Genomic DNA, 25,163 nt, shown 5'->3' on the forward strand with positions numbered 1-25,163 from the left:
GTTCCCAACCTAAGGTCGAGTAGTCTCGTATCGAAGCCCTCAAACGCTATGGGCAAAAAGGTCACCTTTGCCAGCAAGATGAGGGAAACAGCCAAGTATGAGGTGCTTGGGGAAGGCGAAAATAACGACGATGATATCGAGAGCCTCGGAGGTGTGGAGCGGAATTGTCACGAGCAGGCTGGAAGCTCGCCAACCTTCCCATACCAATGGAGCCAAGATCGTGTCTTATGGGACCAACAACTTCGCAAGATTCAACGACTAGCTTGGGCGGAGGGTATCCTGTTAACCACTCTTCTCGGATACATTGTTTTTCTTCACATTGGGAGCACCTTATCACGAGGACAAGGAACTCCATTAGGGGTTGACCCCAGTGGTTTTGTCCCACCCGGCAAGTTCAATTTTTCTCCCAGGAATAGTGAAGCACGTTCCTGACATCAGGCGTAGAAATTGGGCAACCCGTCAAGTGGGCAAAGTACGACGACGAGACCGATCCGCACTACTTCAAACCGGATGTATTTAAGAGCCTAGAAAGTGTGCAGGCTGCTGCGAGAGATTTCAAAATGCTGCACAATGGTTTGTCGATACTGAGACAGTCAAAGAACAGTGGCCGCAATTCTGACTCGTTGAATAGCATCCAATGTGAGAATCAACGGAAAACACACCACCTATATGGACTTTGACGGCGCGCGGCGACCCCTCCCGGCGTATGTTACCCGCAAAGGCTCGGAGCTTTACAGCATTCGAGCTTTTCACCAGATGCACTGCATAGTAAGTACTAGCATTTGGCAAGTAGGGAGGTTTCCAAAAACCAGACTGACATTTGGCAAGTCGATCATTTTTGAGGACATTGGTTACAGGGTGAACAACAGGACATCAAAGTGGGAGACAGGCCATGTCATCCACTGTTTGAACACCGTGAGGTCAGCAATAACATGCCTGGCAGACGCCACACCAATTTCTTACGTTCATGGAATGGGTGTTGGCCACACTACAGATGACCAGCAGAGTCATTGCAGAGATTTCTTTGCATTGAGGGAATGGGCACATGATCCAGCACGTGCAGTGAAATGGGTCAATATTGCACCGGAAGATGAGAAAGATAAATATCACGAGATCATAGATTAAAGTAGAAGAAAATAAGCAAAAAGTCTTGAGGTTGCGATTGAGTAACTTGAACGTAGTGGCACAAAGAAAACATCCTATTGCCGTTGGCTATGTCCTTTTTACTTTAAAAATGAATCGACACATTTGATGCAATGCCTGAGTAATTGAGTCTTCAGCAATAGCAACTATCAAAACGAACCTGTTTCACTCGTTGAATAATAATCTAGCTCAATCTCGTCTGATTTTTCCGAAAGAAATCTCGTCCCACTAATCGAGGCACATGTCCAAACTTTTCCGAATATGGGCCGTGATGGTATCAATCTTACCCGTGGAATTAGTAGAAGTCTGGGCGAGACAACCTCACGTCCAGTATGACTTACGTATTCTTGATCAAAGATGCTGTAATGATTACCAGAAGTTTCGATAACTTGCTCAACAAAACCTTCCATCATATCCTCCCAGCCAAGTTGAGGCAGAAATCGAGTTCTATCAAGGGGACATTTCTCGCCCGGGTCCGCCATGGGTACCAAGTCTTTAGCTCTGATTAGCACCGCATGTGGTGGAGTCGGGTCGACATCGCGGGAGCGCGCGGTCCCAAGAACGCCTGTTCTAGGCATCGACCATGCCGGAGGGTCCCACTGGTCTGAGAGACAAGTCGCGCGCATGAGAGCCGTCATCAGCTTGTCGCGGGTTCCTTGATTGACTCCAGGCAGGGCTGGGGCATGATGTAACTTGGCTGGCTCCTTTTGAGCCTCTGGTCGAGGGCAGCGGGGGTAGACAGAGTCGATGAGAATGATTCGTGACACGCGCAGCCCGCGGCCTGATGTTGCTAGCATGTGGGCGATTTGCACTGCGAGAACGCCTCCAAATGACCATCCTGTCCTTTCAGTCAGTACCAAAGACAATATGTGAAAACCTTCGTATTTCGTACCACCAAGAACGACTTCCCCTCTGAGCATGACCCTTTTGATGAGGCGGATGTATGCTTCGGCTATATCTCTGACACTCTGCCACCCGCCAATGCCGTCTGCGTCAAATTTCGGATCCCAAATTCCATAGACCTTACGTCCTAATGTGCCAACCTTGAAATAGCTGGTTAAGAGGCCGCTGGCATCGTGGATCAGGAATACCGGTGGCGGCTCGTTCCGAGACCGCGGGATGTCTTGGATTAACACTGGGTTTGCAGCAGGCATAGCGGAGAAACGGGGGCGTTCTTGGTTGTCAGTGTCAGTTCGGGATTTGAGAGTTGATTCTGTTACAATTCTAGCACTGGTAACACTCTGCAGGAATAGATTATTGAAAGACCTTGCAATTTTCACCTAGGGACTACTGAAGTAACTGCCAAAAGCAAGTTGCCTACCATGTCTTGACAGTTAGACTGGCAAACCAGGCCCACTCTGCCTGCGGTCCGAGATGCACCTCCAACCTTATGTTCAGCGAGGCTTATCCGAGCTCCCTCCAGCTGATGTTACCCAACAAATCCATGCCAACAGTCATGAAAGACACCTTCTAGCAATGCCAATAGTGTTTTTGAAGCCTCAGGAATTAGTAATCAGGAAAGGCGAGCCACTATCACCCTGAATCACGGACCAACGAACCAAGCTTGTGGTTAGCCAGTCTCGACATGGAGAAACAGAGGTTTCTCACGCAACAACCCCAAGTCGAGAGTTCGACCTCGCAACGAAACAGCTACCACGATGAGACCGATTCGATGTATTGCAATGCCGAAGTTCCGCAGACTCGAAAAGCGCGTCGCAACGGCGTGTGGTCGATAGTCGGAAGACTCGCCCTCATATCGCTCGCAGTCGGGATCTTTTATCTGGGCCGTATAACCCATGACATGACGCCCGCACGACCATCCGAGCCTGTATCCCTAGGCAAATGCTCTCCGGACTGGAAAGAATCCAAAGCTCGAGGTTGCGTTTACGACTTTATGCTCTCCACCTGGATGCACCCCAGATGTTTCAACGAAGAGATGCACGAGAAATACTTGGGTTACATGACGTGGAGGAATACAACATATTGGTATGAGCGAGAACGCATAAACAAGGTTCCGTTTGATGTAGCCGCAAGTGGTGAACACGGCGAAATCTTCACAGATGGCACGATTCATCACATGCATTGCAGCTATGTCTGGGACAGGATCACTTATGCATCTCACTTCAAGCCTCGAGTTCTTGACTCTCTTTGCCGAGACCCGAAGCATGTTGAACACTGCATCCTGTATAACGGGATTCCACAATCTTGGGAGATTGACTTGCCGAATATCACTCGAGTTTACAACGAACCTCATGAGGTGGACTGCTTGATTGGATAGGCAAGGGTTAGTGGCCCCAGAGGCAAAGGCAAGAGAGGGCTCCTGGGAAGACATGAGAGAACGAGTTTTGGAATTACCACGGGGCGGAAACAGATATTATCTGCCGTACTCGATACGTGTAGCAATGTAGCGACGAGCAAACCACGGAAGTTGAAGGAAAACGAGCTTCCCTTGAAAATAAGGCAGAACAGCCCCAATTTCAGATCAAAATTGAAATGGCATTGAGTTGTACTCCATGAAAAACATGATGTTGGGTGATGTGTTCTGTGGAATTATAGTGGGAATGGCATTATCCTCCTCCTAATTCCTGACTATAGCCGACACCATCTCAATGTCGGTCCTAAATTCAACCTGATAATTTGACGGGCATTACAGCTTCGACGGGCACGTCATACTCATGCCAGACCCACTTTCTCCAGCTCAGAAAGCTCTGGAAAGGGGATAATCTCAGTGTTGCTGTCGTAGCCCGCCCCCTCGGGCGCAATGTTTTTGTAGCGGATTCCTCTCACCGGGTCGTTTGCCCATCTGCGTAGCGCAGACCAATCCCTGCACATGAACTGTTGATCGTCCGTCACATGTCCGACTGCGAACCCATTCACATAAGTCATTGGTGTGGCGTCTGCCAGACACATGATGGCTTCGCGAATGGCGTTGAGGCAGTGGGCCACATGCTTGGGAGCCCACTGGGAAGAGGCGTTGTTTGCTCTGTGTCCATATTCCTCCGCGATGGAGATCTAATTACTTGAAAGTTAAAGGTTGCGCTTTTTATCAGCAAGCGGTGCTTTTGCTCACAAGACAATGCATCTGATGAAAAGACCGGATGATGTAGGTCTGACGATATGATACTGTGGAATAATACGCCGGCAGTTTGGCGACCGTGCCGTCAGGTTTCTTCCAGTCCGCGAAGTTTCCATTGACAAGGACGTTTGATGCTGCCAACAACTTAGCGATATGCTACTAAGTAAAGCCTGTTAACCTACAATTATGCAGGCTTTTGAGTCTTTTCGCCATCATTTTCGTCTTGTTCAAGTCATAAAAAGTATCTTCTTCGATGTAATATGGAGAGTTGCTATCAAACAGCGTCCATCGTGGCGGCTCACCAATGCCTACATGTAGGCATTAGTTGTCATTAACGACGACGCCAAATTCCATGGCATAAGGAGGGGGGACTCACCAGGTGGCACGAAACCATTCGGGTCGCTACCTATGTGGCCCTTTCCACAATTGAGTGACGCTTTATCATAAGAAACTCGATCGACGACGGCGAAAACGGTCACAAGTAACAGAGCTACGATGGTGATGAGTAGGCTAGCGCGCAGACACCAGATGTTGCTCTCCAATGCTGCGAGTTCGCTGAGCAGCTTTTCTTCCCGTTCTGGTTGGTCATCATCGTCGGATTGGCTTGTGCGTACAGCGTTGTACGTGGGCGAAGATTGCCAAAGGACTGATTTCAGCTTCTGCATGGCTCTCTTTTCCAGTGACAAGAACTCGAATCCAGTCCTCCTCTGATGTGCAGCTATCTCAGCATTAAAAATCAGTATGTCAGAACCTGGTTGGTCTGTGATCGAGGTGCCAGGCATTCCCACAGAGTCTAGTTGGTAGCATATTCCATGTGCGAATTGTCAGGCTGCACTAGACCAACTCTACGTGAATCGGTTGGGTGCGATGGTTAGCGAGCGAGTCAAGCCCGAATATTGCAGGTTGGGCCCGGTCCGAATTACACTAATACGCTTCTTGCGGTCCGAACCTTATTCAGGGGCCTGGAAGACGTTGGCAATGGCCCCAGCCATGTGAAAATCTCATTTACAGTACACCAGTGGACATCGATAGCGTTGAGTAAACCGCGATAGTGGAATTGTGAGCTTCGTTGCCAGTGCTAGAGGATCAGAAGTCGTCTCTATCGAACGTCTGATTCCCACAGGAACCGTCACCACCAACACGAGAACTCGTTTGCAAGTTCAAAACTAGCCATGTCAAAGCCCGAGCCCGTAGCAATTTGCGGCATTGGCTTGCGGTTACCAGGCGGCATCAACACTCCGACGTCCCTCTACAATTTTCTCATCAATCGCAAAGATGCGCGTTCGAAACCAGATCATCCACGATACAGCTCGCAAACCCACACGTTCAAAGCGAGCGGCAGGTCAGGATCTTTGCCGACAGAGGAGGGATACTGGCTGACGCACGACGATGTGACCAAATTTGATCCGTCACTATTTTCCATGAATCCAAAGGAGCTGCAAAAACTAGATCCCCAGCAGCGTCTGCTCCTGCAAGTCGTGTGGGAGGCGTTGGAAAGTGCTGCAGAAACAGACTGGCAAGGTCAGAAAATTGGATGCTATGTGGGCAGCTTTGGAGACGACTGGCGTGAGATGCACGCTGTCGACGCCCAAGACGATGGAATGTACCGCTTAACTGGATACATGGACTTTGTGCAGGCAAATCGCATTTCTCACGCCTTTGACTTGAGAGGTCCAAGGTAACACTCTCTAGTCGTCTTCAGTTCATGATTCTTGCAGAGACTAACAATTTGACGGTGTAGCATGACAGTCCGCACGGCGTGCTCAGCTGCCGGCCTCGCAGTTCACCTCGCGTGCCAGGCAATACGCGCCGGAGAATGTGACTCGGCGATTGTCGCTGGGGCGAACCTGATGCTGTCACCAGGCTTCACCAAGCTCATGGCCGAGCAAAGCGTACTATCGCCTGATGCGTCATGTAAGACGTTTGACGCCGGGGCAAACGGCTACGCCCGGGCGGAAGCTGTCAACTGCCTCTTCATCAAGAAGCTTGACTGTGCGATTCGCGATGGGAACCCAATTCGTGCTATAATTCGCGGATCAGCAACAAACTCGGATGGCAGTACCCTCGGCTTGACGACGCCGAGTGCACAGGCACAGCAGCAGCTGATTCGCGATGCATACCGGCACGCTGGTATCCCCGAGAACGAGATGTGGGAGACCGCCATGGTTGAATGCCACGGTACCGGCACGGCCGTGGGTGATACCATCGAAGCGTGCACTGTTGGCGCTGTATTCGGGCAAAGGGGGATGCTCATTGGATCGGTTAGTATAATGATTGCCTTTCGTAAACTGGTGTTGACAATGTGTTTTTCTTTCAGGTCAAGCCCAATTTGGGCCATGCTGAAGCAGCTTCAGCAATCACAAGTATAGTCAAGGCAGTTGTGTCTTTGGAAACAAAAACCATCATACCCAATATCAAGTTTGAGACCCCTAGTGTTAGCAGTAAGTCTGTTGCATTCGTCTTTGATGGTATAAGGAGCTAATCTTCATCAACAGTTCCTTTCGCATCAACAGGCTTGAAAGTCCCGACAGAACCGCAACCTTGGCCTGAGGAGAGAGCAGAGCGAATCGGTATCAACAGCTTCGGGATTGGAGGCACAAATGTCCACGTATGCAATCCAGTTACCGTTTGCGATCCCATAAGCTAATAGACACAGATTATTTTGGAGTCGGCCGCATCTGTAGCAAGCCCAACGACCATTCGAAGCCACGGAAATGTCGAGACACCGCCCCCATCACCTCCTCCGCGGAGAAACCCAGCAACCCTGCTACTTTTCTCCGCAGGACATGAAGAGTCACTCAAAAAAGCGACAAGCCAGTATCAGGAGTTTCTTCGCGCCAGGACAGGAAACTTGGAAGATCTTTCCTATACGCTGACGCATCGTCGCCCTCATCTGGCGCACCGCACCTTTGCGGTAGTTACTGAAGACTGTGATCAACTGGCCTTTACTCTACCTCCAGCACCTAGTTTCCGACCAAGCTCACAAGCCGAGGGCATTGCATTCGTTTTCACAGGTCAAGGAGCCCAATGGGCTCGAATGGGCTCGCATCTGATGAAGAGTAGTAGAGACTTCCTGCAAGATGTCAGAGAAATGGATGCGGTCTTGAACAGTCTTCCACAGGATCATCGTCCCAGCTGGGATATCCGAAGTCAGTTCATCTAGACTTTCCGCAGAATTTTCAAGAGATCATTTTCGACTGACAACGACACATATCAGATGAGCTCATGAAATCGGATCCCACATCTCGCCTTGGGGAAGCTGAGTTTGCTCAACCTATCTGCACTGCCATTCAGATTGCTTTGACCAGACACCTTTCTAGATACAGAATCACTCCCAAGGCAGTGGTTGGCCATTCCAGCGGCGAGATAGCGGCCGCATACGCGGCTGGTGTACTCACCATGAAAGAAGCCATCATCGTCGCCTACTACCGCGGGTTTATGGCCAAGAAGCTGAGAAGTCACGGTTCAATGGCGGCCATCGGACTGGGAAGGGATCAAGTCACACCGTTCTTGATGACTGGAGTTTCCATCGCTTGTGAAAACAGCAACTCTAGCGTGACGTTATCTGGAGACACGAATGTCCTTGGAATGGTTTGTGAAGCAATCAGGTCTGCTCACCCACAGGCCTTGGTTCGTTTGCTCAAAGTTGACACAGCATATCATTCCCGTAAGTAAAATGCCAGGAATTGTCTCCGTCTGTGTTTTCTGATAGTCTCTTGTCATAGATCACATGCGCGCAGTTGGTACTGAGTACCAATCCCTCATCAAGCCACATCTCAGTCCCAAGTCACTAAATGTTGCTTTTTACTCTAGCGTATCATCCCAAAGACTAAAACGCGGCTCAGACTTTGACGCCCAGTACTGGCAGCGAAACCTTGAGTCGCCAGTCCTGTTCCGACAGGCGGTGGTACAACTTCTCCAAACATCATCGACAACTTTGCACCTTGAAGTCGGGCCACACTCGGCGCTAGCTGGTCCCTTGAAGCAGATCTATACGGAGATGGCCATCTCTCCGCCTTATATATCTGTCCAAAAGCGAGGATCAAATAGTTCAGCAGCCTTCCTTGCGGCCATTGGCGAGCTGCACTGCCGAGGCGCTTTGGTCAAATTCCCCATCCCGGACGGCGTTCGGCCGCTGACAGACCTGCCACCGTATCCGTGGCATCTGAGCAAGACCTTTTGGCCAGATTCGCATGTCACAAATTCCTGGCTGTTTCCTGAACACCCACCACACGAGCTACTCGGATCACGTACGTTGGAAAGTACCGGTACAGCCTCGAGTTGGAGGTGCCTTTTCTCACCAGACGACGTCCCCTGGATCGCGGACCACTGCGTCGGCTCAGATATCGTTTTCCCGGCCGCTGCTTACGTCGCTATGGCTGGGGAAGTCGTCCAGCAGCTTTCCGGGCTATCTTCCTACACGATTCGTGACATGCGAATCACGAATGCTCTGATTCTTTCCAGGGAACATAGAGCCGAGCTTGTGACATCCGCTCGAAAGGAGGAGCTAACGCAGGAGGAGAATTCTGAGTGGTGGGAGCTCACAATCCAGAGCTGCGCTTCATCCGGCACGTGGATTACGCACTGCAGGTGTCGTGTCAGAGAGGGCCGCGTCTCTAAAGGACCAGATTTTGCGGGTCTAGACTCTGAATCTTTCCTTCGATCTGTTGAGCCTGCACGATGGTACAGAGCAATGTCCAGGGTGGGTTACAAGTACGGTTCGGAGTTCCGAAGATTAAAGAAAATCCGCGCCAGCGTCACATCATCAGCTGTGGCAGTCGAAGTTTCTGACGAGAGAGTCACGCCTGAGCATAAAATGCGTCGCTACCCACTACACCCCATTACGATAGATCAGATGCTTCAGTCGCTCATCATAGCAAATCACTCTGGAGAATCTCGCTTGCTCGAAAGGCTCTATCTGCCGACTCATATCGAGGAGCTGTTCATCAGCTCTGAAGCTGCAACAAAAAGACTTTTGCTCCACAGCGTGAAGTCAGGAGGTGAAAGGGATCATCAAGGTGACTCCTCGGCAACGGTTTACGATAGCTCTGGAGATCGACAAGTTTTCTTCATGAAGGGTCTTCAATTCTCGCCGATAGACCTCGATGATACTGCCGCGAGCGCAACCGACAGTTCGAAAATTGCCGTCATTGCTTGGGAGCCGGATGTGGACATGATGGATTCTACAGAATTAGTGTCGTCTGCGTCTGGCCCTTGCTTTCCAGACATACATGAACTTCTCGAAGAACTTTTCATACTTTGCGGCAGAGCAGCACTCGACGAAGTGGAAGCAACGGACCTTCCCATCGATGAGACTCAGAAGCATCTGCAAAAGCATTATGGTTGGCTGCAATCCCACATCAGCAAGTTTGGTCCACAGGTGCTTCACACAGATGCTAAAGAGATCCAAGCGAAGATCGAAGCTGTCGGCTCAAAGCTCGAGAAAACGTCGGCATCCGCAGTAGCTGTTCTCATCAAACGCTGCTACACTCACGCCAAACTGCTATTTAGCGGCATCATCAGCCCCCTCGAGGTGTTTCTCAAGGATAACACTCTCCATGAACTGTATGACTGGATGAATACCCTCTTCAACTACAAGCCTCTGTTTCAACTCTTGTCTCACAAACGAGGTCGCCACCTCAGGATTCTCGAGATCGGCGCCGGGACCGGTGGTCTGACTTTGCGTATCCTGAAAGATCTGACTGACTGTTTCGAAGATGGCAAGGCTCTCGGGACATACATGTTCACTGATGTTTCTGCTGGATTCTTCCCGGCGGCGAAGGAACGCTTTCAAAGTGCTACGCCCGGCCTGATAGACTATCGTGTGTTGGATATTAGTCGTGACCCAGCGGATCAGGGATTTGGCGGTGAAGAGTTCGATCTAATCGTTGCGAGCAATGTACGTTCTTCATTATGTCGGAATAGTATCCACCTGCAAGTACAAAGTCTAATAGGAAGTAGGTCCTCCACGCCACTCCAAACCTGACCGACACATTGCGCCATGTTAGATCTTTGCTCAAGCCTGATGGGAGACTTTTGATGCACGAGCTCTGCTGCAGTGAGTAAATGTCCTGGTCCTCCAGTTCGTTCGCAAATTCTTACCATTCGGCAGACACGAAATGGATCAACTTCATCATGGGTTATCTCTCAGGATGGTGGCTCGGTGACTCTGACAACCGTCCGGTTGAGCCTTACATCTCCCCAAAGCAATGGAAGGAGCGTCTGTCATTGGCTGGTTTCTCAACTCCCGAGGTTATATACGATGCCGGGTCGCAACACAAGCTCAACGCAACCATCATTGCTCGGGCTACTACGCCCAAGAACTTGGCCAACCTCAACTCCCAGCCGATAACTTTGTTGTGCGAAGAAGAGTCTCATCTTGTGGTGGCCGAATTTTTTCAAGTTTTGCAAGATCTTGGTCACTCCGTCCTTATTTCAACGCTAGGTTGCGGCAACTTGGATGTCAGCGGCGTCGTGGTGTCGGTAGTTGACCTGTGTCGCGGCAACGGCTATTTCCACGACATGACGCAAATTAAGCTGGACAACCTCAAGAGGCTGCTGAAAACACTTCAGGAGAGCAACTCAAGATTGCTCTGGCTAACAAGGCCCTGCCAGGTTGGATTGATTGATCCGACCTACGCCCCGGTGCTCGGCATCGCGAGAACAGCACGACTTGAGATGGGCGTACACTTTGCCACCATGGAACTTGACAGTATCAATGGGGATTCAATTCAGGCAGTTTCTCAAGCTGTCAGCAAAATCCTCTGTACCCACATGGCTTTAAGCGCGAAAGTGGGTAAAGACATGGAGTTCTCATACTCCTCTGGCCGCACTCTGATCCCGCGATGCAAGTGGACGCCGATTTCTAGCGCTCTCGCAGCTGGAAGTCGCGTCTCTTCCGGCAAGATATTGTCAATATCGAGACCCGGGGCCCTGAAAACTCTTCACTGGGAGTCTCGTCATCTGCCCGAAGACATACCATCCGACCACGTCAAGATCGAGGTCCGCGCAGCAGGCCTCAACTTCAAAGACGTTGTCACAGCAATGGGTCTGATCAAACCCTCATCTCCAAACGGACTCGGGTGTGAAGCCAGCGGCATTGTGACGTCCACCGGAGCTACTGTGACAAATGTTCGTGTCGGTGACCGCGTCATGGTCTTCGCACTGGAGTCGGCCTGTTTCTCTACAGACATAGTAGCTCCGGCGCAGCTTTGCGTCCGCATCCCAGAGACACTCACCTTTTCCGAGGCGGCAGGTATGCCATGCATCTTCACTACAGTCCTTCGAGCCTTGGTCGAAAAAGCCGGCCTTCAGGCTGGTCAGACCATGCTTATCCATAGCGCCGCCGGTGGTGTTGGAATCGCAGCCCTGCAAGTAGCTCGGTGGATCGGAGCGACGGTATACACGACTGTCGGTAGCGAAGAAAAGGCAGAATTCCTCATTAAAGAATGGAATGTTCCCAGGGAGCGCATCTTCTCTTCTCGCGATGTCAGCTTCGTGGAAGGCGTCGAAATGGCGACCGGTGGACTCGGCGTGGATGTCGTCCTGAACTCTTTATCCAGAGAGCTTCTTCATGCATCTTGGGAGTGTGTCGCTCCCCATGGCACCTTTATCGAGCTAGGCAAGAGAGATACTCTTGCTGGTGGAAAACTTACCATGGCACCGTTTGACGGAAATCGCTCATTCATTGGCGTTGAGATGGCAAACCTGGCGGCTGAGAACCCAACCATCATCTCTCGCTTGCTGCAGCAGTGCGTTGACCTGTACGAGAAAGGTCTCATTCAGCCGGTGGAGCCTGCAAAGACTTTTGCATGCCCTGCAATTGAAGATGCTTTCAGGTATCTGTTGAAAGGCACTCACATTGGCAAGGTGGTCATTCAAATGGCCGAGCGGAACGAAGAGGCATTGTGCGTTACTCCAACGCCTCCGATTCCCAAATTCCACGATCAAGCAACTTATGTCCTCGTTGGTGGAATGGGAGGCCTCGGAAGTACGATCGCACGATGGATGGTATCCCACGGCGCCAAAAGTCTCCTCTTCATCTCTAGGACTGCTGGACGCAGCAAGGACGATCAAGGCTTTCTGTCAGAACTTCGTTACGCAGGATGTGAAGCTGATGCTGTACAATGCGACATTGCGAATGAGGCTGCGCTGCAGGCGGTGATCACAAGATTGGGTTCATCAAAGCGGATCGCCGGCGTGCTAAACCTAGCAATGGTGCTTGCTGATGGCGCGATCCCAGACCTCACCCTGTCGCAGTGGCAATCAGCGACATGGCCCAAGATACGCGGGACGTGGAACCTTCACCACGCTCTGCCCCGTGACATTGACTTTTTTGTGCTTTTCGGCAGCACATCAGGTGTGCACGGATTCCCAGGCCAAGTAAACTACGCCGCCGCAAATACCTTTCTCGATGCTTTTACACAATACCGCCGTGGATTGGGTCTTCCCTGCTCGGTAATTGACCTCGGAGGTGTCGAGGACGTGGGTTACGTGAGCCGCACACAAGACGTAGAGGACGCCATGAGAAAATCTGGATCCAAGTTGGTTTCTGAGGCCGACCTGTTGCGAGGTGTTCAACTTGCCATCGCTCAGTGTCAACCCACTACGGTGGATTCAGAGAGTAGAGCTTGCGGGACAGCATCCAATGGCCAGATCATACTTGGGATTGACTGCGCCACATCCATTGATGATGCTGGAAATCGGGTAGTATGGAAGCACGATCCTCGTATGAACCTCTATCCAGACATCGCAGGGGATGAGAAAGCCTCGCGGAGGGAGGCCGGAGCATCTTGCATAGCTGAGTTTCTCTCTAGTCTGCACTCGAGACCAGAAGAGATTGATGCACCGTCATCTACAACTTTCCTCGCGCAGGAGATCGCGCGCAGGGTCTTTGGCTTTCTCATGCTTGAGGTGGAAGAGGGCGGGATTGATACTGCTATCTCACCTTCAGCGCTTGGAGTTGACTCTCTCATGACCATTGAGATTCGCAATTGGTGGAAACACACCCTGGGTATAGATATTAGCGTGTTGCAGTTGACAAGCGCGCAGAGCTTTGATCAGCTAGGGCAACTTGCCGGGAAGCAGCTGAAAGAGAAGATTGCGACAGCTTCAAAAAGTTGAATGGAATAAGTATTAGAGTCTGGACTGTAGGCATATAAGTATTAATAAAAAAGAAGAACAATTTCATACAATGAGACTATTACCCGGGTTACCTACAACTGGCCTCCTCCCTTAGAGTGATGAACAAAATTTGACGCCGGAACCCTCCGAAACGAGGTGTGGGGCCGATGGAATCGGAGCACCGTTCCGAAGTGGGGTCTTGTCCGTTCCGGCCCTTTCGGTGACATGCAGGAATATTGATGACTCAGCTCGGTGAGGCGCGGAAGAAAAGCTCGAGTGGGGCACGCCAATGGAATTGTCGTCATGGGCAATTCGTCGCGACGCAACTCTGCCCACCACCAAATCTACGCTCGATCGGCTCACCTCAACCGGTTGCAGAGCCCACCGCTCGACCATGAGCGAGAACCGCCATCTAAAAAACCCCGCCATCTGAGTCTCAGCGATTTTAAAAAAAAAAAAAAAGATGTCAAGGTCAGGAGCCCTCCGCCTGTGCGTCAGGCCCCGGGCTGCGGCGCAAAGTCGAGCTTTTCGACCTCTGGGCTTTTCGACGACTACGTCTACGCGGGCAGCTGAGATCCGCGATGTCTCTTCCCTGCCGTCTAGGGTTATTCCAAAGTACCGCGACCCTCCGAACTCGACCTCTGGCCTGCTATCCCTACACTGGCCAACGCCTCCGCGAAATATCCTTCTGATGCCGAAGCTGCGATCACCGCAAGTCCTACGGGCGACCATCGACTTTGCGAAACATCTACAAAGCACATACTCTGGTCTGAACCTCATATTCGAGCCGAGGGTTGCGCAAATGGTGCACGAGTCCTTCAACTTTCCCATCTATACGTGCGACCCGTCAGCGTTTCCGGATAGGATCGACATGATCACGACCCTGGGCGGCGACGGCACCATTCTGCGCGCCGCTAGCCATTTCAGCATGTACTCGGCCGTGCCTCCGATCCTTGCGTTTAACTTTGGTACAATCGGATTCCTGGCGGAGTGGAAGTTTGAGGAATACAAGCGGGCTTGGAGGGAGGCATACATGAGCGGAAGCGGCGTCGCTGCCGAGGATCTGTTGACGCCGCACACGAGAGTTGCGAGCGGGGAGAAGGAACACGACGTCAAGGATCGGGGTCAGTCCGGATGGCATGCGTCTCCGGGGAAGAGCATGGGGCCGAGCCGGGCAGCTAAGATCCTGCTCCGGCACCGACTACGGGTCGGCGTGTACGACAACAACGGCCAAAATATCAGCAGCCAATTGCTTCCGACGACCAAATCCCAGGCGCACCTGCCAGCTGTCCCCCCTGAGGACACAATACTATCGAAACGAGACATCCCGCAACCGATCCACGCCCTCAACGAACTTCTGATTCATCGAGGCCCGAAGCCACATCTTGCCCACATCGACATCTACCTCAACAACCGATTCCTGACGGAAGCCGTCGCAGACGGCATTCTCTTAAGCACACCGACGGGCTCTACAGCGTACAGTCTAAGCGCCGGTGGCTCCATCATACACCCCCTCGTCAAATCCCTACTCATCACTCCAATTTGCCCAAGGAGTCTGAGCTTCCGCCCCTTGGTTCTTCCTCTCAATACCAAGGTGACACTCAAGGTCAGCAGCAAGAACCGCGATGGAGAGCTTGAGGTCAGTATCGACGGCAAGCGAAGCGCCGGCGCCGGCATCGGCACGGAAATTCGCGTCGAGGGCGAGATGGTAGGCGAGTCCAGCAACGGTGACTGGAAGGGAGGAGTGCCCTGCGTCATTTGCGGGCCAGGCAAGGGCGACGCGTCGGACTACGACGACGACGGGTGGGTAGGTGGCCTCAACGGCCTCCTAATGTTCAACTACCCCATCGGGAGGTGAAATTGAAACTTATCGTGATACCCATACCCGAATGTATACTACAAAAGTCTTTCACCGGAGTTAGTGCCAAAGGAAGCACTTTGGTCGGGCCTATTCTCATCTTTGGCTAGCTGTCTTACTCCTCAATCGGACGATCATTTGAATCAAAATTACCAGCGTCTGTTATGCAGGCCTTGAAGGGCTCGTATCAACCTATCGATTAAGTTTTGATGTTTTCCTTTCTTGAGATCTATTCATTGATTGGAAGGCTGACACCAACAAAGGTTTGATTGAAATAAGTCCACTGATTTGACTTGATCGACGGCGTCGCGTCGGATGCCGGCATGGCAAAGGTACGTCTTCAACTCGGTAGCCATTGAAGTCATCTACCCTCCGTTCAGGGTTTTGGCGTTACAATCAACGCCATGCCGTGACCAGCATGCCTGTCGCAGTTTCAAGGAACGGCGATGATCTCAGCTATCAACCACTTCATATCGAATAGTTCAAGGAGTATATAGCCCCTTGCCTCTATACGCTGTCGGTACATGTATCTATCTTTCATCAACCCCAGGCCGGCGATGGATCATCGGCCAGAGAGCGAGCCGACCCCTCCTCAGTCAGATAATAGTCACAGAGAAATGCACATTCACCTCATCCTCTAGCTTCTCCCCTGTTTCCCCCTGGAACTTCGTGTAGGAATCTCCGATGCCACCTCCTAACACCATGTTGATCAGGCAACGTGCCGGGCCTCGAAGTCGGCAGGCGAGCTCGCCGTTCTACAGGACGGAATTTTGAACCCCTTTACCGCAATTAAAAGATGATTGCTGATCAGTCAAGTACCACTGCCAGGTCAAGGACACCCGAAACAAGAGGCGACTTATGCCAGTACAACTTAGAGGATCCTTTCCGCGTTGAGATTGCTACTATTTCTTCTCGTAAGTATGTTGATACTCTAGCCAGCTGTGCTTGGCACCAGAGGAATCATCTAGCAGAGGCCTTACTCGATAGGCAAGTGGGTTATACCCATCGGACTGGATTAGGACTTAGGACTTAGGACATAGGTCTTTGATAATGAGCGCAGGAAGTTTTATGTAGCGCCGGGGCGGCGCGATAACGTCTAGCTGGCTTCATTCGTCTTATACTCCTGAGCTTTCTACCGGATACATGTAGATCAAGAAGCGGAATCTAGGCTGAAGTTCATGTCGGTGAGGGCGCCATCGAGCACGGTATACAGAATGTCAAGGGCAATCATGAGTCAGCGACAGGGCCATTGAAACGCTGCCTAAACTCTTGCTGGGCGTACCCATGCGATCACTATCTACGCAGTCGGCATGTTGATTTCGGCATAAACGAAGAGGAACGGCGTTCTCTTGCCTGATGTTGAGACCGTACCGGCCATGCAACAGGCTTCGTGTCCGAAGCTTACATATCCTAGCAACCAAGACAGGCTATGACTTTCCAGGCATTCTCATTGGTTTGCACACATCAGCTTGACTTCGCATTTTGACTTGCGGTGCTGGCGGGGAAAGCTTCTATGTTCTGTGTGCTTATTTGAAAATCCCACGGGAGGTTCCTAGCTTCTTATCATATGACAAGGGACGGGTGGCCGGCCCGTGATCTTAGTTATTGGCATGCGACTCTGAATGTCGAAATTGCTGTCGCCGCTTCGTCGGCGGCGGGTCAGCGGCAGCGGCGTAAACGGCGTAAATGGCGTATCTTTTGGCATCCAGATGACTTTATCGAGGTCTAGTGGTAATTATACAGACATAAGGTTCGGATTAGGCTCGGATCTGCCCTCTGCTCAGCCCCAACAGCATTTCCTGGGGCGCTTTGTTGGTCCCGATCTCCTGGGTGCTCCATAGTTCAGCTGCCTACCTATTCGGAACCCCGAGTCAGGTCTGCGTACCGAACCCGAGTGAACCTGGCAAACTTTGCTCGTGCTTGATTCTTCATGGTACCAACCGAAGCAGTTCGGCGTCGTGGGCCTCGGCCTTGCCGTTGCTTCTTTTCGGCCGTTAAGCTAACAGGCAATCTCAACATGAGCCAGTCTGGCGAGCTTAGTGAAGCTGGGCAGAGCCGCGAGCTTGTTAGTTCGATCCCAGTCCCGTATCGTCCCTCTAGGAATTTATTTCCGCCGTACGCTCTCCCGCACGCTCTCGCAATTTTTTTGCCATTCTCTACTCTCAACTTTCTTCTATGTCTCTTGGCCGTCCAACTCGTCGCGCTGAGATGCAATGACTCGGCCCGCTCCAACACCCTAGCTGACAGAACCCGTTCAGAACTCCTTTGACGCCCTGAATATCGATCCAAGAGGCTCAAACATGGAATTTTGAAATTGACCAGATAACATTCTTCGTGGGGCGCTATTTGAAGTTGATAACAAGAATAAGCTTCTCGACTCGAGAGCTTCTCGAAGCACAGGTGGGTGTTGCTGTCAAGGGTCCGCCGACTCTTTTGCCCCTCCGAGTCGGCATTGTGCCGTGCGCTGGTATGCGCCGCTAGCTTGGAAAAGGATGCGCCGCGCCGCTCGGCATACCAGGACAAGGGGACATGTGCCATCCATTATCGACCCAAATATGGGGGGACTTTGGATGATGCGACCCCAGCTCACGCGCGACTTACGTAGATTGGTAACTTGCCTGCCGGGATTCCTTTCCCCAGACGCTTGTCTGAAGTCTCTATGCAGCAGCTGCGGTGTCATTGTGAAAGTCGGGCTTTAGCCGCTCTAACCCCCGTCTTCACAACTGACTGGAGTTTGACTGAATCTTGACGTGCCCAACCCCTGCGTTCACAGTCCGCCTCTCCCTCGCTGCATACTCCCTGTCTAAGCAATATTTCGAGGATCCAATCTGCGGACATTTTGACTCTGACGCTCCCCGGAGAGATCAGAGCTGGCGTTTTACGGGTCCACGTGGACTGGAAGACTTGCAAGTATCCCTCTTTGAATGCTAAATCTTAACCGCAGCCACTGGCGTTGCTCCAAGTCATGGGCCGAACCCCGACTAATCGCATGATCTTAACTCGCCTCGCGCCGTCGATACTACCATAAGCGCTAGCTATCCACAATCGGTTTCTGCTTCGATTCATTTGCCGCGGCGGTCATCTTCTTCCTGACTCACCCGTGCCACTTCTGTGGCTGACACAGCAGCAGATGGCGGATAATACCACTAACCCACTCACACCTGCCCTTCCCACCACCTGACCGCCCAGCTATTATACTCGTAGGAGAGTTGAGGTTCGGGGAGGGGAGTCTTTTTTCTCTCGCTCGGAGAAACATTTGCATTTCAATATCGATCCTCCCTCCAACGAGACTAACAATTAGGTCCGCTGTTGTACAACGCAGGCCATGCAGCTAGGTGATATTCGCCTCTCACATCGCGAGAGAGAGCTTGACGCCGGTCTCTTGCAGCTCGAACATCACACCTAGAAACCAGTGTCGAGCTTGAGTCCGAATACAAAATGTCCAAGAGAAGCACGACTTTAGAGCAGCTTGCTTTCCAAGCAGGCCAGATCCCATCTGACACCAACGGCGACGACCAAGATCGGACAGAATCGCAAAAACCATCCAGCAAGATGACGCGGACTTCCATGGCCAACGTTGTGCTTCTGGCGTGTGTCTCCTGGATCCTCAGTGCGATTTCTGCGCCCAAGCTCGTGGCGTACGAAGAGAACGGCAACAAGTACGAATGCAGATGTTCTCCAGCTGACAGCTGCTGGCCCAAGGCCGATGCTTGGAATACGCTTAACAATACTGTGGGAGGAAGCCTTCTACAGCACATCCCGCCTGCTGCAGTTTGCTACAACCAATATCGTGGTATCGCGACCTACGATGCAGCAAAGTGCGCTGAAGCAACTGCAAAGTGGACCGACGAGAGCTGGCAGTGAGTCTAACTTTCAAAACAGATCGCGGAGCAAGGGAAGGGAAAGCCGAGACTAACAATACCCATCTAGGATTTCTCAGCCTGCGTCGCAGTTGTGGACATGGGGAAGCAACAACACCTGCGAACTGACCACAGATCCCACAGAGACATGTTCTCTCGGCAACTACCCCGAGTTTGTCATCATCGCAAAAACGAGAGATCAGGTCAAGGCCGGCGTGGACTTTGCAAAGTCGAACAATCTGCGACTAGTAATCCGCAACACGGGCCACGACTTTGAGGGACGAAGTGCCGGTGCGGGATCCTTGGCCATCAACACGCACAACTTGAAGGATATCTCCTTTGTTGATTCATACAAGGGCCCCGGAGACTATACGGGGCCTGCCATCACGATTGGTGCCGGAGTTCAAGGGTACGAAATCTCCGCGGCTGCGCATGCCAGAAACCCACCGCAGAATGTTGTCACAGGCGAGTGCGAGGTAAGCCCGTAAGACCCCATCTCCCTCTACTCAACTAACAACTCTCTAGACTGTGGGTGTCGCAGGTGGTTTCATGGGAGGCGGTGGCCACGGGCCTTTGAGCGGCAACTATGGCTTCGGCGCCGACCAGGCGCTTTCTTTTGACGTTCTCACCGCCGCCGGAGAATTCATCACGGCCAATGCCAATTCCAACTCCGATCTGTACTATGCACTCAGGGGTGGAGGTCCGGGGAATTACGCGGTTGTCCTGTCCGTCACTCTCAAGACATACCCCGACACGAATCCCGGCGCAGCCCTCTTCTTGGATGTCAATGCCACAACGGGCGCCAACTTTGACCAAGTCACAAAGGCAGTCAACAAGCTCAACGAGTTAGGAAACCGAATGGTCGACAACGGACTCTATGGAATCTACATGCTGATGCCGCCGGCGCTCGGAGGAGCACTGCACGTGCAGCCAATCATGGGAATGAACAAGACTGCGAAGCAGCTGACTGCCGTGGTCCAGCCGCTCCTCACGTACCTCGACACCGAAGGAATACCCTACGACTTTGGCGTCAAGGAGTACCCCAACTACTACACCCTCTTCCACGACATCTTTGAGCCCGAGGCCGCGGCCCAGAACGGTCTGACGGGCGGCTGGGTCTTCACCCACGACGACATGGCGAGCAACCAGCCGGCCATCGCCGAGGCCATTGAGCTCGCGCTGGCTCCGGCCCCGGACCAGTTCGGTATCGTCATCAGCCACTTCTTTGATCCGGGAAGTCATGCAAAGAACGCCGACAGCGCGACGCATCCCAGGTGGAGAAGTGCCACAATGCGGACCATGGCTATTTTGCCGCAGCCCCTGGACGCGACATGGGCGACGAAGCTGTCGCTCAACGATCTCATGGTCAATACCATCACCGAGAAGTTTAAGCAGGCTGGTCCGAACGGGCTTGCGTATGTGAATGAGGTAAGCCTGACGTCTCCCTCCTTGCCTAACGTGGTTCATTCGCGTTATTGATGACATTGATACTAAATATGCATGGATAGAACTATGCCTTTATGAAGAACTGGCAAGACGCCTTCTGGGGTCCCATCTACCCTAGGCTGGCGTCAATCAAGAAGAAGTGGGATCCCAACGGCGTCTTCTTCTCTTGGTCTACGCCGGGGAGCGAGGAGTGGGGTGTTGTTGACTATGGGAACCGGCTTTGCAAAGCGAAATGATTGAAGCGTTTTGAGCGTACAATTTAAGCATAAAGATACCACTTGGGATATTGGATGAGTATCCTAGATTCTTGGATCTCATGAGAATACACGCAATCAACTGCATGTAACATGGCTATATGCTTCCGATGAAACCGGACATTTCTCTTTCAGCAGGCTTACTCGTTCCAGATAACAGCACTCAGCCCATCCTCTTGGTTAATAGTTCCTGGGTTCCCGACCTTGATAGTGGCAAGAAGCTTCCCAAGTCTACCCGTAGTGACGCTCCGCTCCACAATTGCGACGTTGGCACTAGTCTGTCCACCCATGGCAACCATAGTTCCGGCACTATTGATGGTGAAGGTACGGGGGAAGAACGAGTAAGCACTCGTTGTCTCAAGATACGCGATCTGGCCTGTCGAGACATCGATCGAGTAGGTCGTGATGGAGTCTTCTTGAGTACCGAAGGAACGATCATTCCTGTTCGATGCGTAGACGAAGTTGTCTTTGACGTGCACTTCGGCCGCTTTGGAGCCAACCGGGGTAGCTTTTCCGGGAGGGAACGTGGAAAGCATCTGCTTCTTTGCGAGCACAAGGCAGCCGGCCGCCGGATACGTTACCGACCAGGACGTCAGCGAGTTTGATAGCTCGTTGACGATGAACAAAAATGTCGCGTTGCCCTGGGTCCTGAAAGCTCCATGACGAGGTCCGTCCCCGGATCCCGTTGAGAAGGATGGGCATTGGGTCAGATTACCTGACGGACTGATGCCGAATACTCGAATCAGATCAGCTCCCAGGTCCGCAGATAGAAGATATTTTCCGGTGGGATCCGTGAAAACTGAGTGAGGATGAGGTTTATCCTGTCGAGACGGCACTGGCCCTGGCTGAGACATTGTGAATACCAGTTTCTGCAAGGCTTGGCCTGAGCTGCTCAATGGGAGGGCGTATGTGGAAATCGTCGACGCATCGCTGGAATCAGTGTCAGTAACAGGAAACCCTCGCAGGAATATTGTGAGCAATCATACTATTGTGCCGTTGCAATGCAGCCATTGCTCGGTCCATAGAGCGTGCTGTGAAGCTCGCCGCCAGCGGTCTGGACTTGGCCTTTTGGTGTTAGACTTCCATCGGCTGCAAGAGAGAAGCTTTTTAGGAGGGGCTGTCCCCATTGTACTTCATCCGGAATATAGACAATCTTCGACGCAGGGTCAAAGTCGAGCCATGCTGGCATCCGATTCCCCGTGCTGACTGAACTTGCAATCGTGAGTTGGTTCGTCGATGATAGGTTGAGCGTGTAGAGTTGTCCGCTGTAGTGTGAAGCAATCAGAGTGGCCGCAAGGGCACCTCGAAGAAATACTACGCAAACGAAGAAACGCGTAATATTTTCCATTGCTTGGGATTCGATGACTGGTTTTGCAATAAGCCTTGGCGATCCCAAGCTGGCGGGCTTCCCTTCTTTACTGTTTGAGATCTCGTTGCCATCCTCATACCACAAATTTCTGTTCCGTTCCGCGAAGCCTCGCGAGCTCGCGTTTAAGCATTTACCCGAAATAGAGCAAGAAAATGTAACAGTGCCATGCCTAGATGCACCGGTCCTTGTTCTATGTAGAGACCTTTTTGACTAGCGTCGACTCCGAGATGCCCAATGAGGCAATGTTACGGAGGCCAGTGCCGGAGTTGCAGATCAGTTAGGTGACTTTCACATAGCCGAATCGCGGCTAATTGCAGATCGCTATTCCTTTTCTCTTTGCTGAAAACACTTTGAAATTCCGGAGAATTATGAAAAATTTGTTTTGAGCTTTCGAATTCGTTGATAGCCCAGCACTTAACGGCAGAAATCAGCAGCAACAAAGATTGCATCAACCGCATAACCTGAGGGTCTAAAAACCCATAAGTCATGGCAATATCGGTTGGGTGTTCGTTGGCTCATTACTGGATGGATGCAAGGCTTTCTTCTAGGCTAAAGCAAGTTCATATATCCAGATGAGTGCTGCAGACTGATATTGTATACCCTGGAAACAAGATGATTTCGGAGCGAAAATGGCCGTTATGATGTCATTTGAAGTAACCTTTGGATCATGATCAGTCTTTTCAAATATCAATTCAGTCATGCTTAAAACCTTTCCGCCAAATCTGGTTTGTAGCGGATCCTTCGATTCATTGCTACGGACTTTGGGAAGCCGTCTGACGACGTCGCGATCTGCCAATTTGTTTGGAAATTTGCAGCACTTTGGCAATGGCCTCACTCTCGACCAGAAAGACACTTACAAAGAGGCAGGTCAAGGTTTACAAAGAAGACAGAAGAGCCCATCACTAACAACAACGCAGCAGGATAGATTTTATCCTCCGAGTCTTTACACCGACAAGCTCTCAGATTCATAAGTGGAGTTTCTTATCAACTACCTACCGGTATACAGTCGGTGAGCCCCTGAAGAGGGACTGTTATGTGGAGATCGACTTTCATGAAGGCAAAAGCTCGGCTGTCGCCGAAGCTCCCGCAGACTATTCTTCATACGCACATCGAGACAAGCTTCTACTGAGTTAATTTTACGATGGCGTTGACAATTCTTCTACATCCCCATAAGATGGATTCTCTTACTCCAAGGATTTGCTGCTAAGATTTCCGCGGACATGGAGTATGAGGATTATGGAACTTACTTCAACTATCCGGACCCGAATATTTGGCAAGAGGAAGCCCAGATGATAAATTGGCGACATAATCTGGCGAGGCTACCAGATATCAAGACTGCGGTTGATCCAGATGAGGATTTTTACTTTCCTCAGAGTCTAAGGCCGGCTGAGGGCCTCACATTCTGACTGAGCTTAAGTGAGCTGTGTTTTTGGGATATGTATGGGCTGTAACACGGAGTGAAATGAAAACATGGCCGGCCATCACTGTATGCAAAATTGAGCACAGGAGACGATGAAAATATTGTTAACGACAAGGCATGATTTGCTAGTACTACGTCGCTAGAGCGATAGGTCGTTTTTTTTTCTTTCAACGCGTCTATTGAAATATCTCAGCGCTTTTAAAAAAGAAAACTTTGACACGGTGACTATCAATACCAGACTGGCGTGGGAGGCCGAGTGCCTTAGGTCTTGATAGGCTTGCCATTGAGGTTACTAAGACCCCCTTGATCAACAAAGTTGGGGGGGGGCATGTATCTGGCTGATCCCGCCCAATATTACATCGTGCTTCTTGGCAAGCAGCGGCTATTGAACCTCATTCGCATACTTATCCGCGTTGCAAGGTCGTTTTCAGCGTGGATGCAACCCACGTGTCGATTAGGTGGTCGTGAGGGGCCCTAGACCCCGCGGGACGACGAAATATTGGGGGCATCCCTCCCGATCAATAATAATCAACTGCCTTATTGGGCTGAGCAGCTCTGGCACTCTTTCTCACGATGCGACCAGCAGCTGTATATAACAGATGGCTGGGCAAGATGTGATTCGAAATAGGTGATCACCTCGAGGTCTTCCTGGTCTAACCTCACTCATTCGTTCCTTTCATCAAGATGCAGGTCAAAACTCTCTTCGCTCCCATTCTCCTAGCCAGAGTAGCTTTCGCCCAGGGCCTCCCAATCCGTGTTGCCTCATTCAACATTCGATACGACGCCAGCTCCCGTGAATCCGGGGAGAAGCCGTGGTGGGATCTCTTCTGCTGGATTTCCGCGGACCGCTGCCGCCAGCCCTATGTCATCGACGCAATCAAGAGTATTGGATCAAACGCACCATCCGGCGCCGTCACCGTTATTGGTCTTCAAGAAGTCCTCGACAATCAGCTCAGCGACATTCAGAACGGTCTCGGCTCCGACTGGGCCCACATCGGCGTCGGACGTGACGACGGCAAGAAGAGCGGCGAATACACCCCCATCTTCTACCAATCCGACGCGCTCAGGCTGCTTTACGAGGAGACAAAGTGGCTCTCGACGACGCCTGATCAGGTCTCTTACGGCTGGGGCGCCGGCAGCAGGCGCATCGTGACCATTGCTGTCTTCGAGCATACCGCCAGCGGAAAGAAGTTCATTCACGCCAACACGCACCTTGATAACGCCAGCTCTCAGGCCCGTATTGAGGGGATCAAGGTCGTAGTTTCGAAGATCCAGGCCGTGCAGGCCACCTACGGCCCTCTGGGCATCTCACTCACTGGTGACTTCAACTCCGACCCCAATGGCGATGCGTATAAGACATTGGCAGGGACGGGGTTCATGGATGAGTTGTACAACCTGGCTACACCAGAACAACGCATCGGCCCCAACCAGTTGACATACACCACTTTCGACACGACCAAGCAGGGCAGCCGCATCGACTTTGTCTGGCTCGGGCCTAAAGATGCGAAAAAGTACTCGGTCCAGCGACACGAGATCCAGAACAACAGTGTCAATGGCATGCTCATTAGCGACCACAGACCTGTGGTTGGAGACGTTACGTTATTGTCTTAGGCA

At 51.6% G+C, this 25,163-nt stretch overlaps 9 protein-coding genes across 9 annotated transcripts; 6 read left to right on the top strand and 3 right to left on the bottom strand.

Annotated features, from left to right (window-relative positions):
• Positions 1-48: 48 nt before the first annotated feature.
• CORC01_00838 (uncharacterized protein) lies at positions 49-1,125 on the top strand (the record flags this gene model as incomplete). Its single annotated transcript, XM_022612494.1, has 4 exons — positions 49-274; positions 445-573; positions 632-768; positions 829-1,125. The coding sequence occupies 4 exons, from the start codon at positions 49-51 to the stop codon at positions 1,123-1,125; spliced, it is 789 nt and encodes a 262-aa protein (XP_022481111.1).
• A 246-nt stretch (positions 1,126-1,371) lies between these two features.
• CORC01_00839 (thioesterase) lies at positions 1,372-2,297 on the bottom strand (the record flags this gene model as incomplete). Its single annotated transcript, XM_022612495.1, has 3 exons — positions 1,372-1,425; positions 1,485-1,981; positions 2,036-2,297. 3 exons carry the CDS (start codon positions 2,295-2,297, stop codon positions 1,372-1,374), a joined length of 813 nt encoding a protein of 270 aa, XP_022481112.1.
• A 431-nt stretch (positions 2,298-2,728) lies between these two features.
• On the top strand, positions 2,729-3,421 carry CORC01_00840 (uncharacterized protein; the record flags this gene model as incomplete). Its single annotated transcript, XM_022612496.1, has 1 exon — positions 2,729-3,421. The coding sequence occupies one exon, from the start codon at positions 2,729-2,731 to the stop codon at positions 3,419-3,421; it is 693 nt and encodes a 230-aa protein (XP_022481113.1).
• Positions 3,422-3,816: 395 nt separating this feature from the next.
• On the bottom strand, positions 3,817-4,884 carry CORC01_00841 (uncharacterized protein; the record flags this gene model as incomplete). The annotated part of the gene is made up of 4 exons (XM_022612497.1): positions 3,817-4,155; positions 4,214-4,353; positions 4,402-4,527; positions 4,596-4,884. The coding sequence occupies 4 exons, from the start codon at positions 4,882-4,884 to the stop codon at positions 3,817-3,819; spliced, it is 894 nt and encodes a 297-aa protein (XP_022481114.1).
• Positions 4,885-5,391: 507 nt separating this feature from the next.
• CORC01_00842 (polyketide synthase) lies at positions 5,392-13,342 on the top strand (the record flags this gene model as incomplete). Its single annotated transcript, XM_022612498.1, has 10 exons — positions 5,392-5,897; positions 5,961-6,480; positions 6,537-6,660; positions 6,715-6,827; positions 6,876-7,368; positions 7,437-7,886; positions 7,945-8,469; positions 8,524-10,118; positions 10,181-10,277; positions 10,332-13,342. The coding sequence occupies 10 exons, from the start codon at positions 5,392-5,394 to the stop codon at positions 13,340-13,342; spliced, it is 7,434 nt and encodes a 2,477-aa protein (XP_022481115.1).
• A 463-nt stretch (positions 13,343-13,805) lies between these two features.
• CORC01_00843 (ATP-NAD kinase) lies at positions 13,806-15,200 on the top strand (the record flags this gene model as incomplete). The annotated part of the gene is made up of 1 exon (XM_022612499.1): positions 13,806-15,200. The coding sequence occupies one exon, from the start codon at positions 13,806-13,808 to the stop codon at positions 15,198-15,200; it is 1,395 nt and encodes a 464-aa protein (XP_022481116.1).
• Positions 15,201-18,638: 3,438 nt separating this feature from the next.
• Positions 18,639-20,742, top strand: CORC01_00844 (FAD binding domain-containing protein; the record flags this gene model as incomplete). The annotated part of the gene is made up of 4 exons (XM_022612500.1): positions 18,639-19,060; positions 19,131-19,536; positions 19,586-20,488; positions 20,569-20,742. 4 exons carry the CDS (start codon positions 18,639-18,641, stop codon positions 20,740-20,742), a joined length of 1,905 nt encoding a protein of 634 aa, XP_022481117.1.
• Positions 20,743-20,900: 158 nt separating this feature from the next.
• Positions 20,901-22,108, bottom strand: CORC01_00845 (uncharacterized protein; the record flags this gene model as incomplete). The annotated part of the gene is made up of 2 exons (XM_022612501.1): positions 20,901-21,690; positions 21,747-22,108. The coding sequence occupies 2 exons, from the start codon at positions 22,106-22,108 to the stop codon at positions 20,901-20,903; spliced, it is 1,152 nt and encodes a 383-aa protein (XP_022481118.1).
• Positions 22,109-24,233: 2,125 nt separating this feature from the next.
• On the top strand, positions 24,234-25,160 carry CORC01_00846 (endonuclease/Exonuclease/phosphatase; the record flags this gene model as incomplete). Its single annotated transcript, XM_022612502.1, has 1 exon — positions 24,234-25,160. The coding sequence occupies one exon, from the start codon at positions 24,234-24,236 to the stop codon at positions 25,158-25,160; it is 927 nt and encodes a 308-aa protein (XP_022481119.1).
• Positions 25,161-25,163: the final 3 nt, after the last annotated feature.

The sequence above is a fragment of the Colletotrichum orchidophilum genome (assembly GCF_001831195.1).
Source record: "Colletotrichum orchidophilum strain IMI 309357 chromosome Unknown Scaffold_4.1, whole genome shotgun sequence".
NCBI lineage: Eukaryota > Fungi > Ascomycota > Sordariomycetes > Glomerellales > Glomerellaceae > Colletotrichum > Colletotrichum orchidophilum.